Genomic DNA, 20,049 nt, shown 5'->3' on the forward strand with positions numbered 1-20,049 from the left:
TAAACTCACGCTATCCCTGACCTAGATAATAATTATCGTCGAAATAACTCCACCTGTTGCTTTATAAAAACGCCATCATAACACTGTTATCAGTCCATTATTATTTAATTCTCGCCTCATTTCATAGATGGCGTTGCAAGTAGTTTAGCAGAGCATCACCTGGCCAAGTATTGTTGTCTTATTGCTTAGTATTACCGGCTGCTTTCGTTCACCTACTCTATCTGGCCGGGTTATATCAACAAAAATATCACCTTCAAACTCAGTTTGTAGGTTAAATATGGTTTCCGCAGATTCCACCGTAGTTGTCTAGTAATGTTTATGAAAATGTGCAGTGTTTTGTCTATGAGAAGTTGCAGTGTTATGTGTGATTCTGTGCGTTTTAAAGTGTATTATAAGTTCGCAAAAGTTTCTGAGTTTAGTTCACTTTTGGATGACCGAAAAACCGCGGGTGTTTTGAAAGTATTTGTAAGTTTTTGAACTTATTTAAAAAACATTGCAAATTCATTTAATGATTGTATACTGTATCGTTTGTAATATTAATGAAACATTTACATTAATTGGTACTTTCATAGATAAGAGCCGGCGTTATAGGCATAGGTCATTCAAGGTTAACTGCCGGTAAACATAACCTAAACCTTCGGTGACCTTTGGAATCAAGGAAACTGTTTCCAGATCTCCATTTTACTAAGCTTGGACAATTTCGAAATCTAAACTTTTAGATAAATATTATCTAAATTAGGCAAGTTCTTCTAGAAATCCAGGTTTTTGGGCCTACTTCATCATCCATGTTAATACTGAAAGTAGAAATTTATTGAGGATTTACAATGGATAGATTAGAAGTGGAAACAAGTTGTTGGTACCGCTAAAAATAAAGTTTTGGAAAGTTGGTTAAATGTCTCACTTTCTTATACTTTACTATACTTGTATAGGTACTTTACTAAATATTTTGTAAGCACCATTGTTAAATTGCGTAAATAAGACCAAATTTATGTCATTGAAACTTTCTCGTAGAGGTCATAATATATGATTTAGTTAGTAATCAATTCCTAGCTATACTTAAATAATTTAAGGTTAAAAAACCCAGTTTGACAGACCTTAAAAAGGATACTGGCCACACTAGGACATGACACACCATGTAAAACTCACATACATGCAATAAATGATTACGATTATGGCTATGGTATCCCCTTATCCCTCTCGATTTGATGTCTACCCCGTATACCCCCACAGGATGTCTTGAACCTCAAACAATCCACATCCTCTCCCTCCCACACACTCCACACCTTAAGGGCTAGTACATGGCGCATTTAAGACGTGACAAAAGCTCTCCGTCGCGCTCGCTCTTGAGGCTGCGCGATGTAAGGGCGCCATGCAAGACTTTTGTCACGTCTTAATTACGCCCCGTGCTAGTGCTTCTGATCAAGCCATCTCTCTCTAACCACCTTCTCTCCGCAGGCTCTGCTCGGCTCTGGGCTACTCCCCGGAGGAGCTGGTGGGGCGCTCGCTGTACGAGTACCACCACGCCGGCGACAGCGCCGCGCTCGCGCAGCAGTTCAAAGCACGTGAGTTACAGACTGTAGTAGCTTTGATTAGGGAAGATGAGGTCAAATGTGGAGTGTTGGTCAGACTGTACTTATTGGTTTTTAACTCTGTTTTTATCTCAGATACTAAATTGACAGATTCTGAACGGTTCATCAACAGTCGGTTTTCCCGCCAATAGAACGATACGTCGCGGCACAATCGACGGTTGATGAAATTTTCAGAATCTGTCAAATTAGTATCTGAGAATAAAAAACGGACTTTAGATGATGTAGGGTTAAAACTGGTTCGATGCGTAAAAATTATGATTTTGGAATGGTACTTACCTGTGTTATGTGTTTTAATTATTCGGATTAGGGTTAGGTATATTACGAACACAAAATCCATATAATTAGCGATATAGGAGCTGGTGGGGCGCTCGCTGTACGAGTACCACCACGCCGGCGACAGCGCCGCGCTCGCGCAGCAGTTCAAAGCATGTGACTAGCTGTGCTTCTTGGTTTTTAGGTGATGTAGGGTTAAACCTGAAAAAGCATGATTTTGGAGTTATATAAATCGCCCATTTAGCAGAACTTATTATCTGTTTCAGTGATTTGAATTAGGATAATATTACTAACAAACAAAAATTCGTATTCTTACGGATCAAATTGTGGAAAACTGACATTCTGGTTTCACTCGTAATAATTTAGCAGATTACGTACTTTTATTCGCTATTAATAGTGAGTAAGCTGGTTGGTTAAGATGCTTATTTGCCAGGACATACATAGCACGATAGCATAGCATATGGATGCATCCAAATCCAAACCTACCTATAAAGATAACTGAGAAATGTTTATCTCTTGTTTTTTACGTTACAGCGCCATCTATCAGTCGTTTTAGACACTATGATAAGCTTCTTGCATTTCAAATCTGGTTGAATACTTTTCGTATAGATGGCAGCACAGGTTCCAAAAACATCCAACTCAATCTTACTGAACGTTTCTAACGAAAAGTTTATTGCGTAAAGACTCACTCTTATTATTATCTTTTACAATCATTGACTGTTAATTACAAACTATTTTTTGTGTAATATTATCCACTTTCCAATTAAAGTGCTGAAAGCATATTGTATCTTAACTTAGCCCGTTTGGCCATTCGCCATGATTTCCACTGCAACGCATCCTCGAACGAATATCTCGCGTCATTAACAATAATGATTTATGTAATATTACAACCTGTTTCCATTATTTTATCCTGTTTGCATTTCCGTGAAATTTTGAAAGCTTTTTCCCTGAACAACTAACGGTAGTGTTAGTAGAGGAAATTAAAAGCTGCTGGTTTGAGTAGGTATAGCTAATCTTAGTAAGATCGTATGCGGCCTAAGAATAGGGAGGATATACTTCCCTACTATTGACTATTGTTTACGATAGCTTTATGTGTTTTAATGTGCACTGCGAATGTAATCACATGACATCACTATGTGGATATATTATGTCCATACCTAGTAGTCCAGTCAAGGAATGAGGTGTAGAGTGCGTGAGCAAGTAACTAAGAGATTCCTTCAGAAATTTGTTCAGGGGGCTTAGGTTGTTAACATACCAAAAGTCCTGACTCCTAGGTGATGAGCGGGGGGGAGGAGGGGGGGTTAAAGGTATGAATTTTTGGTTTTTCGCTTATATCTCAAAAACGGTGCATCGGAGAGAAATATTTCGAACTAATAAAATGAAGCTCTTAAAATTATCTAAAACTTTTGTGTCATATGTTTTTTTCTAATTCCAAACCGTTTTTGATCTATTACCCTCGGAAAAAGTTGAAATTTACAAGAAAAATGTATTCATGTCAAAATATTCATAAAAATTGCATCATATTGCCTAACCTATTCATAAATGAAAAAAATGAATAAAAAAGGAGCTGTAGATTTTTAAATTCCCTTTTAGAATATATATACATATGCTGGTCAATGTCCAGCCAGCCTAAAGTTACAGCTATTTTAAACTTGAATTTTGTTTAACTCACTGACATAGCTCACCGAGTTAGTAAGCTTAAGTGTAAGTAAAATAGCTGTAACTTTAGGCGGGTTGGACATTAACCAGGATATTTATATATATTCTAAAAGGGAATTTAAAAATCTACAACTTCTTTCCTATTATTTTTTTTCGTTTATGAATCGGTTTAGACAATATGATGCAATGTTTATGAATGTTTTGACTTGAATACATTTTTCTTGTAAATTTCAACTTTTTCCGAGGGTAATAGATCGAAAACGGTTAGGAATTAGAAAAAAACTTATGATACAAAAGTTTTAGATAATTTTAAGAGCTCCATTTCATTAGTTCAAAATATTTCTCTCCGATGCACCGTTTTCGAGATATAAGCGAAAAACCAAAAACCCCCTGAACAAATTTCTGAAGGAATCGTTTAGTTACCTGCTCACGCACTCTATACCTCATTTTGAGTCATTTATTGACTGGACTATAGGTTCAGTAGTAACCACATGACTTGACCATTATGATGGTCTTTTGTGCAAGTTTCATTTATATGAACAAAAGATGAGAGGATTTGGATAACGTAGTCAATAGACCAATAGCAACTGAGCCACATAGCGCCCAACCAATAGCAACTCACGGTTTTGACACATTCCACCCGCAACTCCGAGGGTACCATAAAAGTTTATTTCTTCTGCGCATGGTCAAGTTACGTCATTCGTAGTGTACGTAGTCATTATTATGTATTCTAATAGGTATGTCGAATTATGTTATTATTACGTTACGACTATAACGAGTGCCCGCAGGGATTCACGGATATCGGACAATGGGCGATCTCCTGTTGTAGAACAGATAACAATATTAAACTGTAAACACCTGCTGCCGCTGCACGGGGTCATTATCGACGTGGATAAACGTTACTACCGAGATTCGCCAAACATACGGTGTAGGCACCTCTTCTTTCTCTCTGTTGTGTAGTTTATTAGGTCCACCTCTTATCAAAGTAACGAAATATACGAAGAAAATAAAAGAAATTACAGCGAAAATAATGTGTCTAAAATACGTCTTCGCGGCTGTAAAAGGCGAACAATATGACATTATAGCGTGGTCGCCTGAAGAACTCATTAAATACAGTCGTTTCGATGTTACTGCTTTAACGTAATGGATTATACTATAGCTACAATTTTCTCTATTCAAAAGAGCCATACAGAACTAGCAGCAATCGAAAATAATAATTATTATTATGCTATACTTCGTGGTATAACGCACTCAGATAAAGAAAGGAAATCCAAATGGCGGACCGATTCATGTTATCTCGTCCTATTCTAATACATACTACTCCTCCTACTATATTTAATTTTGTTTCTTTATTTACGCGAGTAATAATTAATTAAACAAATGTTAACGGTTTCTTAGAAGTCGTTTATTTCTAGTCCTCAGTCCTAAATAATGGTGAATTACCAGAAAGTAAACAGACGTTTCCAAGACCTTTATTTCTAACATTTCACGCACAATAAACACTGAGGTAAAGCCAACTAATGTTCCCTCCAACATATAAAATAGAGGATAAAAAGGTTTGTTTTTTGCTTACTTACTGTTTTATGTTTACCATTAAAATACAGTCTCATTTTTGTTTTTCTAAAGTTATAGATAAAAAGATAGAATATTCTTTATTTGTACACAAACCCGAACAGAAGTTGCATAGCTTATAATTATGTGTAGGTACTAACACATAGGTACAAAAATGACGGTCTTGTCGCTGGCTTTTTTTTCGACTGAACCATTATTTACTTTAGTATGAATCCGTAGCTCTAAAATCAATATCCTGGGGCTATAATAAGCGGCATCGTTATCGTTATCTTGATAAACCACACCTAAATCGTTGACTTGAAATAGTTACTACCTAGTCTAGGAGCCATTTTGTTGTTTATTTAATTTATTCCAAGTTTCAGGGGAAAGTTTAGCGGAAACCCATATGCAAGGTATTGTAAATGTATAAGACCGAAAAGAGATGATTCAGCTTGTCATTCTAGACAACTTTGATTCATTCGTTTATTATGCCACAACAAGCTGAGACAACCTAACACCAACAAAATCATGTAGGTAACAAATGCCAATCAAAAACTCCTTCTAGAAATTAAACTTCACACTTCACTCCTTCTAGAAATTAATTTACTAAAGCGGCCACAGTCACTCGGCGAGTGGGCGGCTGCGAATTATTGAGGAAAATTACACTTTTAATTCCGCACCAAAAAGGCATTTTTAATTCCGTACGCGTACAGTATGCGTTATAGGTATAGGTCAGCTTTACTTTTACTTTTCTTCCTATGGAGTGCATGAAAGAGCCTGCTAGAATGATTTATCAACCTGTAACTTATAGAGGGTGTCCCACGGTGATGAGACATGAATGGGAAGTAGAACTGAAAATACAAAATTTTACTCAAATGAGACTTTATTTCTATTCAAGGAATTTTACATAATCGCGTTTAGTAGTCATACATACACACATACATATGCTCACGAGTGTAATCCCCGAAGTAGTAGTCAGTCACCCGCTTTTCGCTGTACATTTGTACTCACGTGATAGGTCGCAAGCCGTATCGCCGTTTTTGAATGAGTACAATGCAATGAAGTTGTCGCCTCTGACTAGGCTTAACGACTGCTGCCGAAGCAGCAACCGGGACCCACGGCTTAACGTGCCGTCCGAAGCACGGAAGCGTCCAGAAATCTAGTAGTCAAGTCAATCTATTTAAGCATGATTTGCATTTTTTTAAATAGGAGTAGTATTGAAACGTTCCCTCTGTCCTCGTGTAAACCCCGCATAAAAGTAAATTATCTGATGATGATCAGTTGAGATTCTGCATGAATAAAAATTCGTTCTTCGTTTGTTTTAGAATTTTACGCAATTTATTATTCTATCGCGGTGAGTGGATCGAAGTTAAATATCAATTTTATTACGTCGTGGAGAGGGCTTACTGGAGTTTCCTTTTGTTCAACGTGTAATCTGGAGAGTTTTGTGGCCATTATTGATACTGCAACTTCAATTGTTTTATAACTTTATTGTGTTTTACTCAAGGAAAGTTTTATTGTGATAAGCTTGCTCGGTAATCGAATTAAACTGCATAGTGACATGAAAAAAACCGACAGGTGTTAGTGAAGATACTTGTAAATAGTAGGTACATAATATTGTTTTCATTTGTAAAACATTAAGTGATGTATCGGAGGGTCACAATATATTAAAATAATCTCTAAAATATGCAAAAGAGTTTGCAATCTGTCAAATAACCTACCAAGATGGCCTATATTCAGCGCACCAAATTTGCGCGCATTAAGTGCACCAAATTTCAGCGATTTAAAAAATAAACTTCATACATAAACTGCAAATTACGTCTTGCAACGCACAAATTAAGAACGGGTCTTACTCATTACATAAGATACTTTTATCAACTGTACCACAAAAAAACCCTAGATCTGTCTAAATTACTAACCCCTATTTTCACGAGGTCAATGCTCCTAATTCCGTCCATTTCTCGGCGGCACTCGTAAAAGTCTTTTCACGTCGAGTGCGTAGTAAAATGTGATATTTGGGCGATTTTCCTCTAACAACAAGTTACGTAATGACGTGTACAGTGGCCGAAGTGATTCGACCTCGGAGTGTCAAGGCGGAGTGTAGGTTGACGCCTGATTGTTTTACTGCGAAGGAAATGGGAAGTAGAAATAGCAGTTTACGATTTTTTTATATTGAGATGAAAATGCAACTGCCACAGGCTATAATAATTAACTGCAAGATATAGGCCTCCTCCAAAACTGGAGGGTTATAGCCATAATCTCCACACAGGTGGATTGGTGGTATAAATAAGCACTAATAACATTGATTTTATGATCATTATAATGATGCGCTATCTATTATACTGCGTTACTTGGGTATTGCGTGCAGCGTTTGGTTTTCTTACATTTATAAAGGCCTCTACACACCAAAGCCGCTGACCCGGCGGCTGAGGCCGCCGGCTCAACCCGCCGGCCTCATTTTGTACAATCATGCCTCATTTTGTATTATGTTAACCCGCCGGCGCTAGGCCGCCGGGCTATGCCGCCGGGTCAGCGGCTTTGGTGTGTAGAGGCCTTTACGATTGGTACTTTTAAAATGCATGAATTTGAAAATATGATCCTCTTTAAAAATTATTACTAAGACAGTGGCTCCCCCTTTGCAAACACAAAACAATTGCGCCACCAACCTTAAATAAAAATACACTGCGTTGTTTCACGTGGCACGCGTAAGTTTTCATTAGTTTTCTTCAGTTGATCAAACGTCGACCGGCTGACCTACCAAAGTCAATGGTTTCAGTTGAAAATAGAGATTTTCTGAAGTAAATTTGGCTTGGTGCATCGATTTATCGGATTCCATTTGTCTTTATTGTCTTTGGTGATTTTATCGCTAATTTTATATTTTTCAGGGTAGGTATGATATGACCGTAGTAGAAATAGCGTATAATTGATTTTGCAACTGTAGATATTATGCATTTAGTTTTATCGAAGTCAGCTTTATAATTTTGAGATGTTTTTACTTATACATTTTATGATTAGCAGTATGTAATAGATGATATAAAGCTTTCAGAACCTGATGGAAAATGATTATTTTATTCAGTTTAATTCACTGCCTAACACCGGCGCCGCACCAAAACGTTACGACTTTCATAAATAAATCATAAGCTAACTCAGTCAATGAAAATTTACTGCGAATATGAACTCTGTGTAACCTAACGCGTGGCGAACTAACTAGTTAGCAGACAAATACATTTTGCGAAGAAGAATACTGGAGTTATGAGGGTTGGTGCCAAACTCTTACAATTTGCTGACTCAGATGAACACGATCATAAAATTTTGTTCTCGTGTGATGTGACAGATGGTGAATAGAGCTCTCTCCGTATATTATGTTACTAGCTGTTCCCGCGCGCTTCGCTTAGCCTTAAAAAGTTTTCCCGTGGGAATTCCGGGATAAAAAGTAGCCTATGTTCTTTCCCAGGGTCTAGACCGTATGTATACCAAATTTCATTCAAATCCGTTCAGTAGTTTTGGCGTGAAAGAGTAACAGACAGACAGACAGACACAGTTACTTTCGCATTTATAATGTTAGTTAGTTCTAGGATGTTTACTTTTACTTGTTTATGAAGGTATTTTGCTTCTCCTCTGATTTGGCATTCGTAATATCGGTCACACAGGTATCCTACTAATACGAGGACTACACCGAAAAGATCGGGAATAGAATATTTAGGAATAAATTAGAGTGAAACCTTTTTGGTGTATCAAATGTAGTGTTTTTTCAAACATAATTCCATTTTCGAATTTTAAAAAAAGTAAAAAATAAAAGAGTATTGACCATTTGAATTTGACAAGTCGGTGTAAAAAATGGAGCTTACGCGGGAACATTTCCGTCCAATAATTTTTCACAACTTTCGTCGAGGTTTATCTCAAGAACAATGTCTCGCCGAGCTTGTTTCTATTTATAAACTTGAAGCACCAAGTAAAACGACTATATATCGTTGGTATTCTGAGTTTCGCCGTGGACGTTCCTCTCTTACCACAGTCCCTTCTACTGGTCGGCCAAAAACAGCGGTAACACAAGATAACATCGATGCTGTACGCCAGTTAATAAAAGAAGATAGACATGTGACATACGAGCAGATTCGGGCTTCTCTCAGCATTGGTATGACAGCCATTCAAACCATTTTACATGAAGAACTGGGTGTCAAGAAGTTAGTTTCGCGCTGGGTGCCCCACCGTTTGACCGAGGAACAAAAGTCGGCTCGTGTTAATTGGTGTCGATCTGCTCTGCAACGGTTCAATGGAGGCAGTTCAAATGCTGTCTACAATATCGTCTCTGGTGATGAATCGTGGATTTATTCATATGAGCCCGAAAGAAAACATCAATCGGCAGTTTGGGTCTTCGAAGGTGAGGTCAAGCCAACAAAAGTTATTCGCTCACGCAGCGTGTCGAAAAAAATGGTCGCTTCGTTTGTATCGAAAACTGGCCATGTGGCTACGATGCCATTACAAGAACAAAGGACGGTTACTGCTGATTGGTACACAACAGTTTGTTTGCCGGAAGTCGTAAGAGAACTTCGTAAAACTAACCCGAATCGTCGTATAATCCTTCACCACGATAATGCAAGCTCTCATACCGCTCGCAAAACAAGAACGTTTTTAAATATGGAAAACGTGGAGTTGATGGACCATCCTCCGTATAGCCCTGATCTGAGCCCCAATGATTATTTTACATTCCCAAGAATTAAAGATATGCTACGTGGTCAACGGTTTAGCGGCCCAGAAGAGGCGGTCGAAGCTTACAAATCAGCTGTTTTGACAGTATCCACTTCAGACTGGAATTACTGTTTCAATGATTGGTTTAATCGAATGAAAAAGTGCATTGAATGTCACGGAGACTACTTTGAAAAACAATAAAAGTAAATAATATTATGATATCTTTGTACTTTTTTCTATTCCCGATCATTTCGGTATCGCCCTCGTACTTATTATGAATTTGAAAGTTTGTAAATGGTATGGATGGAAAGATAGATGTTTGTTATAGTCATTCAGGACCTGGACCAATTTTTATTAGATTTCTGATTTATTATGACACCCTGATTTAAACTAAGTCTACTGTCTATCTCGGAATTGGAAAAACCTTTTAAGGCGAAGCGAAAGGTTATTCAGCAATATACAAAAAAAATCCTGTTTTGCTGATAGTATTTTCTTTGAAAGACGCATCAACCAACCAAAAAATTTACACCCTAATTCCTGGTCGCGACACCACCCGTAAAACATAGTCACCACATCGGTCATCCTAAATGGTCTGACCAAACGAAACCCCACGAATCCCTAGAGAGCGTTCAACCCGAGATTCCTCCTAGAGACTGAAAATTTTACGAGCAGCCTGCAGGGTTACTCTATACTGACGAAAAATTAACGTATAATCGGCACGTTTAATACAACGAGATAGCTCCGAAACTTACTTTTTCGTCATAAAGAGTGACCCCCCTGATCTATTCAGCAATTTGTGGTTTCAGCCACTTAAGAAATTCAGTGGAAGGCGCCACTCGTAAATTTTTTACTGCCATGTGCGTGATAGTCGCGAAAATATCAGCTGTTGTGTGTTTGTATCGCGGCGGGGTCACGGCCGTGGTGTTTGTCCGTCGAGTCTCTACACGTGTGTCGATAAGTACGTAAAAGGTGCGTTTGATACATTAATGTACCTTCATAGGGAGCGTTGCGGGAAAAAAAATATGAGTTCATTATTTTTTGCGTTTTAATTAGTGTAAGTATAGTAAAAGTAATCACGTATGCAATAAACCCGTAAACACTAAATCTATAAGTTTGAAAAATGTAGAACTGTTTCTAAGTTTCTATGCGAAATTTATTTTACGTGACTATCATTAAGTATAACTTTTTGTGAACCCTCTCATTGATTTGTATGTTTATTTTGTTTGTTTTCTTCGATATATCATTTTCATTCGCCACCCTGTAAAACCACTATTATCAACGAATTATTAAAACCAACCTTAATCTGGCTCTTATTGTATACTTCCAATGTTACTACTTCTTCCTGAAAATAAGTGTTCCATAACAAAATTTACCAATCACGAAAATCCTTGATAGGAAACTAATTGCAATATTAATTGGATGAAATCAAAAAACATCTCCAATTATCTAACAGGACATAGCCTCGTGATCACTCGCTGTGTATTTCCTAAATAAATAACTCGTGTCTGGTCAAAGAACAAAAATATTAAAATAAATAATGTAAGTATTTAAAAAAAATATGTGTTTTTGTTGAATAAACAGATCGTATTTTTGCTTTGCCCAATTACCAGGGGTTAATTGGTGATAATTCTTTCGTTGTGTAATACGATATCTACTTTTATGAGCCTGAGTGTATAGGTACTAGCAGATATAGTTTACTAGCTGTTCCCGCGAGCTTCGCTTCGCCTTAAAAAGTTTTCCCGTGGGAATTCCGGGATAAAAAGTAGCCTATGTTCTTTCCCAGGGTCTAGACCGTATGTATACCAAATTTCATTCAAATCCGTTCAGTAGTTTTGGCGTGAAAGAGTAACAGACAGACAGACAGACAGACAGACAGACACAGTTACTTTCGCATTTGTAATATTAGTTAGGATAATTCTTTAATTTAATTTAACACTATTTAATTGAAAAATGTTTTTTTTTATTTGAAATGAGTATAGCAGTTTTGGAGCCTGTGTGTCTCTTTTTTTATTTGGTATCATATACATCATCTATAAAATCTAGATGTGCAGTTTCCTCACGATGTTTCCCTTCACCGTAAGATTACGTGGTATATTATTGTACTTAAATTCCTTATTTCTATAGAATTCATTGGTACTTACATGGCAGGATTCGAACCCACAGGCTCACGAATGAGGTCCGAGACCTTATCCATTACGCCACCACGACTCTCATGGTATCATATTATATCTACTTATCAAGGATTCAAGTTTATAAATGTAAACAACCTCGGTAAGACAACATCAACAAATCCTGCAGACTTTCCCAGACATGGCCTAATTTAGTGAACACATTCCAAGTCTATAGCCTTCAGGCGTATCTTTCCAGTACGATACAGATTTATACAGCATATTATATTGTCCTATGTGCTGCCACCTTAGTATTTATGTAAAGGCGTTTTTTTTACCGTGGAATTCACGCTGTCAAACCTTTAAAAACAAATCCTAGCTCGAGGCCATACTATATTTAAAGATTATGAATAATAACATCCATATCATAACATAACACACCGATATCGTACATAGCAATAACAATTACTAGATAATTACGTCGCACTGTACAATCTCACCTCTTACAGTAATTGTTATAGATAAGGGTGGAACTCACGCGCAAGCCACGGCGGCTCCGATAGGCTGGCCGTGAACTGTACTCAGTCGTGTCATGTGAGATGTGAGCCTATAGATACTATTCTTGAACCCGCAGACAGTGTTGAAGGGTGGTGATAGTTGAAGTGATAAAAATAATGTTAACGCGCCAAACGGAAAAATAATTATATTTCAATTTCAATAATTTATTAATAAAATAAGTTCAACAAAAACAGAAATCTATTTTAGTTACTGTTATCCTTGCGAATACGCGACTGTTCCTGCAACTAACTGCTAGAATGTAGAATGCAACAAATGTAACAAGTAACTTGACTACGCGTAAATACAGGGTATTGCCGAAAGGGGGTGACTCTGAGGCTTATTCCGAATAACATTTGTCCCAAGACTTTAGTAAATTTCCGAAAATTTTATCGCTTCTCCATAGAAACTTTGGTAAAATTACATTACTTATCCTTCTTTTATACATTTATAATATGAAGATAAGTATTTTGTCAGAAGGAAAATTCTTTTTACAATGTACCGCCGGGTATTTAACTTTCGGCTCACTATCACTAAACTTACCACCTTAACAACACCCTGTAGAACTAGCGATCATGCCACAAATCTGTATTTCCGTCTTCGCAGTCAGGTTTGTTTTTGTTGTTGATCACTTGACTGCTCTGTCAGTCAGCTGACTGCATACCTGCCGGCTTCCCACATGCCCCTATAGAGGCGCCAAAATTAAGTCTCTATTTTTGGTTCCGCCTTGACTTGACGCTCGATCTTATGTCGGTTTGGTCTTAACTACATTTCGTGATTGGCGACTTCTTAGTAGCAATCTCAATCATCATCATCATCATCATCAGCCTCTGCTGCACCCACAGCTGGGCGTAGGCCTCCTTCTTTATGCGCTAACCTCTGTCCTGGGTTGATCTCATCCAGGCATCCAGCAATCTCAATGCTATTTACTTATTCTAGTACATGATTATAGATAGATTAGTAATAAAAATAAAATATTTTTAATTCAGATAATAAAATCCATAGAGTGACATTGAAATTAAAATTACAGTTAAATTATAAAAACACTCATTAAAATACTTGCACCAGATAAAAAATATAATAAAATACAATAAATTTACAACACAATCCACATAGAATGATTAAATTAATTAAATTATATTAAATTATTATTGTCAATTAAATTGAATTAAATGTCCAAAATCAAAATTACTAAATTACTCTTCTTATTAAAGTTTTCCATAGTGGGGAGGCCATACTGTACATCCACTACTGTATTCAGAATGCTGTTGGGACTGTTCCGCACTCTGTTTATCAGGGATGTGGTTTTTTTGCGCATAACAGCATGGAAGCCGTCGGTGTAGTTAAGTGCAAACATCCCTGATGCGCTACAGTAGCGAGGTAGTCCCAACAACATTCTGAATATATTGTTGTACTGGATACGCAGGGTATCCAGCGATTTTTTGGTATGATCAACCCACAGACTTCCCGTGTAAAAGCTCTGACAGTAAGCTTTAAACAACGATATTTTCACTTCTGTGTTACAACGGTGAAATCTGCGGGCAAGATATTACCTCTGATCGCCAGAGCCCTGCGCTCCCTCTCGATATCAATATTGTCATTGAGCTCATCGTTCAGCCAGTGTCCCAAGTATTTGCACTGCGACACCCTTTTCACATCAATTTTATTTAACTGGATGTTGAGAGTGTTCTCGGGAGACTTACCTGCAGACTTAAAAATAATGTATTCACATTTCTTAACGTGACTTCCGCCGGCGCAGAGGCAGACCAAGAAAGAGATGGCGGGACGACTTGGACAATTTTAACACGGAATGGTGTGAGCAGGCCCAAGAAAGGGATACGTGGAATGTTCAGGGAGAGACCTTTGCCCAGCAGTGGGACACTAGAGGTTAAGAAAAAAAAAATAAAAAAAAAAATTTCTTAACGTTGTAAGTGAGACCGTGAGAGGCAGAGTACGACTCGCAGACCGCCAAAAGCTCCCTGAGTCCACGGGCCGATGGGCTCAGCAGCACCATATCATCGGCGTAGCTTAGGTTATTGACGCGAACGCCCCCAACGCTACAGCCAGATCTGGTGCTGCTCAGCTTCACTATGAGGTCGTTGACATACACGTTGAAAAGCTTGGGAGACGTCAGTCCCCCCTGTCTTACCCCGCATTCCAACGTGTATGGCTCAGACAGTGCACCGGCCTTACCAGGTTTGATTGGTTAGAATACCAGTACCGGAATAGGTTCAGCACTTCCACCGGTACCCCCCTGTCCCCCAGCTTCCCCCAAAGTACATCATATGACACAAGGTCAAAGGCCTTGGAGAGATCCAGGAAACAGGCATACACCGGTGTTTTACGAGCAGTGTAGTACCGGACAGTATGCTTGAGACTCAATATCGCGCTTTCAGTAGAGAGTCCGGGTCTAAAACCGAACTGCGCATCGTGTAGGTTCAGATATGGGTCTAAACAATAATCAAGCAGACTGTCCAGCACTTTGGCAACGGTGGTCGCGAGAGAGATTGGCCGATAGTTCCCCCTATCAGTGATATCTCCCGTACGGTTTTTCACAATGGGCACAACCAGTGTTCTCATTAGTTTATGAGGTAAGTATGAATGACTCATACACATTGTGAAAAACATCGCGAGTATCCTGGGAAGGTGAACACCGGCAAACTTCAAGTGCTCCACACTCAGCCCATCATGGCCGGGGGACTTACCACCAGTCATCTTCCTGAGTACATGCCTGATCTGCGCTGCAGTGAAGCGTGTATACGGCAGCTCCTCCACTCCACAGCTCTGATGTGTGTCGCACACGGATGATGCTGAGGGGCCGAGCGGAGAGTGTACTTGAAAGTGAGACCTGAATAGATCAGCAATGGCAGCAGGATCACTTCTGCCGTCCACACACGCCGCAAGACCAGGCCTGACATCCAACTTTTTTGTAGCCTTCCAGAATTTCCCAAACCTTTTCGCATGTCTGTGGTCAGCCAATACGTTCATTTTAAGTTGGTCCTGGTTGTTTTGACACCACCTAAGACGACTTTTGAACCTTTTCCTCGACTCAGACATGCTTATAAATACGGGGCCTCTGGTAGGTCTCCTACACAGTACCCAAGTTTCAAAGTCAATATATAAAGTAATAATAAAGTGGTTAATTTACGACCTTTCTCCTTTTTAACGTTCAGGTTATAATAATCCTAGAAAAAAATGTTCATTACAACTGGTGAAAGTCAAAAGAATGTTTAGAGTGTACAAAGAAATTCCTTAATCTATGTTTATAGCGTAAACGATAATATTTTATGGCCGCTACATAAAACGAATTTCTTAGAACCGCCACATACTGTCGGGACGCGAGGCTTTTCGTAAATTAACAATAATTTTATTTATTACCGCCGCGGGTTGCTATGAATTTTCTGAGATTTTTCGCAAAGAAATGTTCTTTTAGAAAACGTATTCTGATTTTATCACACCTGGTGCTGCTATTTCGTTATCGAACAGCCCCGTGTTTATTTCGAATTGCATCATAGTGACGTTTATCTACGTCGATAACGAACTCGTGTAACAGCAGCAGGTGTGATACAATCCGAATACTAGTAACACACGTAGCATCCAAGAGGACACAACAAAAATACACCGCGGAAGTCCTTGAACGAAATTCATTCAGCCATTGCCAATGCCAAGTTCATCAATCATCGTTGTGCCGGTCAAAGCTCTTGCAGAACCAACTCGTGTAAGATTCAGCTCTCCGGAGTTTTATGAAATAGCGGAATTTACTCGAATTTGTCTTCATCATTTCATTATCATTGTCCTAATGTTTAGGAGGAAAGGTTGCATTGTTTGTATTGAGCAGGCTCCGGAACTACAAGATTGATTTCGTAAAATATTTCACCGTTATAATCTTAGATTATCCCCGCGTGCTCCGGCAGTATTTTATCCCGGAATTCCCACGGAAAACCCTTATGGCTTTGCGAAGCTCGCGCAGAAATATATCACACACAGTAATATAATACACAGTGGATAGAATTTGTATAATTTGTAGGAAGGACTGCTTGAACATTTAGGACAATAACAAGAACTCAATAACCTATACTGAAAAATTCATGTAACTTGTTAAATTTTAAGTGGGCACTGTTGAAACTTTTAAGGGTGGTATTTATCTTTAATTAAAAGTTCACTTTGCCAATTTGTAACTTAATTATCTTTTGGCAGTTCTACTTTTGTTTCATAAATGTTGTAATGTGTGAGTATCTAAGTTTATCTACTATAATCTTTCCAAAGCTCAATTTTGGACTTTTACCATTGTATGACTGCTGAAGTTTGATGATGCCAGTACGATTGAAACTAAGTACAACCACATCAGCTAGGTACAAACACGAGATAACGACAACGCAACGCGTCTAGTGCTAACACCAAACAAAGTTTATTACCCACCCACCATAAGGTGTTCTTTGATATTACAGACACTGACATATGTCTTATTCTTTTCTTCATTGATGTTTTACACGTTGCAAAGTTAGCACCGTCTGACTCTGCAGCTGTCATTCAATTACTGCGACCAATTCTGTCCCCTCACACGTCGAGGGAGACAAATATGTCCAGATAACAAGCCGCTAAGTTTACTGCCGAGCGCGCGGTCGCCGCCGGTTTACGAGCATCCCTCACCGAAGGTTCTAGAAATAATCAGTAGATGTTGGAGTCGCTGAACTGAAATCTAATTTTTTGGGGATGAACGCGTCGGGCGCTAGTTTTTTAAATTATGAAAACGAAAATTGATTTTTATACAATAAAACTTCGATGGCCATTGACTATGAGTGCATCACAGATGTAAACGTCAAACTTAGAATTACTATAAATTTACTGTGACCGTATCTTTTTTCTGAGTCAAGTATTCCCTTGAATTTTTTACAATAAAACTACTACTCTAAACCGCCAGGATAATCAATGGAAAAAAGTAAATGTAAAAGAAACTAATTCTTCGCTAAAGTCCAATTAAACTACTTCATATTGGAAAAGGGAAGGACTCGTTAAGATTTTGGGCACACCTAGTCCCCAGTCAGAACCCACTATCAGTTCACTCACCCGCTACATGTGTAGGTCCTAACTGGCTACCCAGCTGAGGTTCTAACCTTTTTTCGGGAAACTTTGTTTATGGCGTTAGGTTTTTTATTGGCGGCCAGATTGATTTCTAGTGTTGATGTTTATTGATAGCGCGTTTGTAAATATTAAATACGGATACATTTTCTTGTTTTAATCAAACATTGAAGTAAGTTTATTGTTTAGAAATTTTAGTAATATTCTCTTTAGTTTTGCGGGAAAGGGATAAAACTTTAACAAATCCGATTCAGATTCCCTGTTTTCAGGTTTTCAGCAAAGCTCTGCGAAATGCTCGGAAATTCGATTGCCATGAATAATAATTATTACGACGAACGGATGTTGTATGCACTCTGAACCTACGATTTGCTTACCGCATTTAAACTCTGATACTTAGTGCCAATTTGTCCATAGTGGGTCACCAGGGATTATTTCTTGACTTTTGACACATCTGTCAAGAATCTAATATGGAGATGACGTATAATTGATCAACCTTTCCCTGGTTACGATCTAACCGACTATGAATTGGGGATTATTGTATTGACTATATTGTTCTTTCCATCGAATTCTTAAGTTGGAATGCAGTTTAATATTAGTTTAGCAGCTATCTATACACAAAATATAAGGTTTAAATTTTACCAAAGTAAATTCGACTGCTAAAACGTAGTAAATTCTAAACGTAGGCACAATAGAAATAACTTAATTAAGGTGGAGTAAGGCATTCTCTATTAACGTTTAATGATTTGGAAACAGCCGTTTTAATGAGTTTCTATTTACAATGGAAGTTTGCTGAAAGTACTGAATTAAAGCCTAGAATACTGTTACACATCTAAGTAGGTAAAGTTGGTTTATATACCTTCATCCAGTTAAATACCTTCATTGTGTACAAAATCTCACAATAATAATAATAATAAAAGTTCTTTATTTACAGGTAAGACCCATTAAAATACAAATACAATAGTAAAATTAAATTAAATTATACCTACATAATATGTTGCCTATGATAACTAATCTATAAAGATCAGTTAAAATTTGCCATTCTCAGCACGGTGCACGGCCAACCAGTGTCTAACAAATCCGTTATCAAGGTTGGAACTAATCGTTTCTAGGATCCGGTTGTTAGAGTTCCTAATCCTCTCCCAAAAAGCAGCTGAACGAAACCGTAGGACAGCATAGAAGTCCGGGACCCTGGCGTCCGCGAACATGCCACTCGCGCTGCAGTACCTGGGTAACTTCATTATAATACGGAAGGCGTCATTGTATTGCACTCTTAAGACATTGTAAAAGCGTTTGGTGAAGTTAACCCAGAGTTGACAGGTATAAAAAGTTTGGCAGTACGCTTTGAACAAAGTTATTTTGACTTCACGGGAGCAGCGCGGGAATCGCCTGGCGAGCATGTTGCAGCGCACGGCCAGCGCGCGCCGCTCCCGCTCCATGTCCTGCTCGTCGTTCAGCTGCTCGTTCAGGAGGTGACCCAAGTACTTGAAGCTCCTTACTGCCCGAACCGGTGAACCCAGCAAGTAAACCGGTGGCACCGTCTCCGGACCCCCACCTGCACGAAATACGAGCATCTCGGTTTTCGCCACATTATACTTTAAGCCGTGTCTTTCAGCAAAGGCTTCACAGACTGAAAGCAGCTTCCTTAATCCGTTAATCGAGGGGCTGAGAAGCACCATATCGTCCGCGTAGCTCAAGTTGTTAACACACACGTTATCAACATGGCAACCGATCCTGGTGCTTCTCAGCTCCACGATTAGATCGTTAACATACAGGTTGAAGAGGTCCGGAGAGGTGAGCCCCCCCTGTCGTACGCCACAGTCTAATCTAAAATCATTAGATAGTGCGTCGCCCCATTTCACATTGTACAATACAATAAAACATTCTACAATAAAACTGTAGGTATACTTACTTCTCTCTATTCCATAAATAAACTCTTTTACTAAACACTTCTTACATTGAACGTATCCAAATTTTCTATTAAGCATTACAACCATTGTCCAACCAAGAACCTCGTTATGCTTCCCAATAAGGTCTAACATCGTTGTTACCCCAGTATTTCCATACTAAACCCCGGTCTTAAGTGACACTCCTGTAACATGAATAAACAAGCAATATTTCACGTCGATGTCCCGGAGGGTTACTCCAGGTTAACGATTAATGAACGAACGATAGATACAAGCAAGCAGAGGCGTGGCCAACCCAGCAGCGCTCTGAAGCTTTAGTTTTGGTAAGGTAGAGTGACCCTGCGGTGCTGGTTTCGGTAACTTGCGGAGAATTAGTCGTTGTGCATCCATTTTGATGTTCCCAAACCGTCCGCCATTTTGTGTTGACACGGATCGTTAGCGAAGACGGCTTGATGGCGTCGTCGGTGTATTGTGTGAAATGTTCATGCTAAAATATTAAATTCTAATAAGAATTTCCATAATTCATGTCGTTTCAATTATAAATATGCTTTATGTGAAATAGTTATGTTATTTATGTGCCTGAGTTGCGGGTAGGTTTTGAAATAATAAGTACGGCCTTCAGGCTGTACTCTGGATATTTAA

The 20,049-nt window shown here is 38.5% G+C and overlaps 1 protein-coding gene across 4 annotated transcripts in view; it reads left to right on the top strand.

The window, feature by feature from the left end:
* LOC105384842 overlaps window positions 1–20,049 on the top strand; it is a 94,421-nt gene that overhangs the window by 38,580 nt on the left and 35,792 nt on the right. For all 4 annotated transcript variants that reach the window (XM_048630114.1, XM_048630112.1, XM_048630111.1 and 1 more), the window contains exon 6: window positions 1,456–1,562. In XM_048630114.1, coding sequence (XP_048486071.1) covers window positions 1,456–1,562 — 107 coding nt within the window. The remainder of the gene's footprint in view (window positions 1–1,455; window positions 1,563–20,049) is intronic.

This window comes from Plutella xylostella, chromosome 25, assembly GCF_932276165.1.
Source record: "Plutella xylostella chromosome 25, ilPluXylo3.1, whole genome shotgun sequence".
Classification (NCBI taxonomy): domain Eukaryota; kingdom Metazoa; phylum Arthropoda; class Insecta; order Lepidoptera; family Plutellidae; genus Plutella; species Plutella xylostella.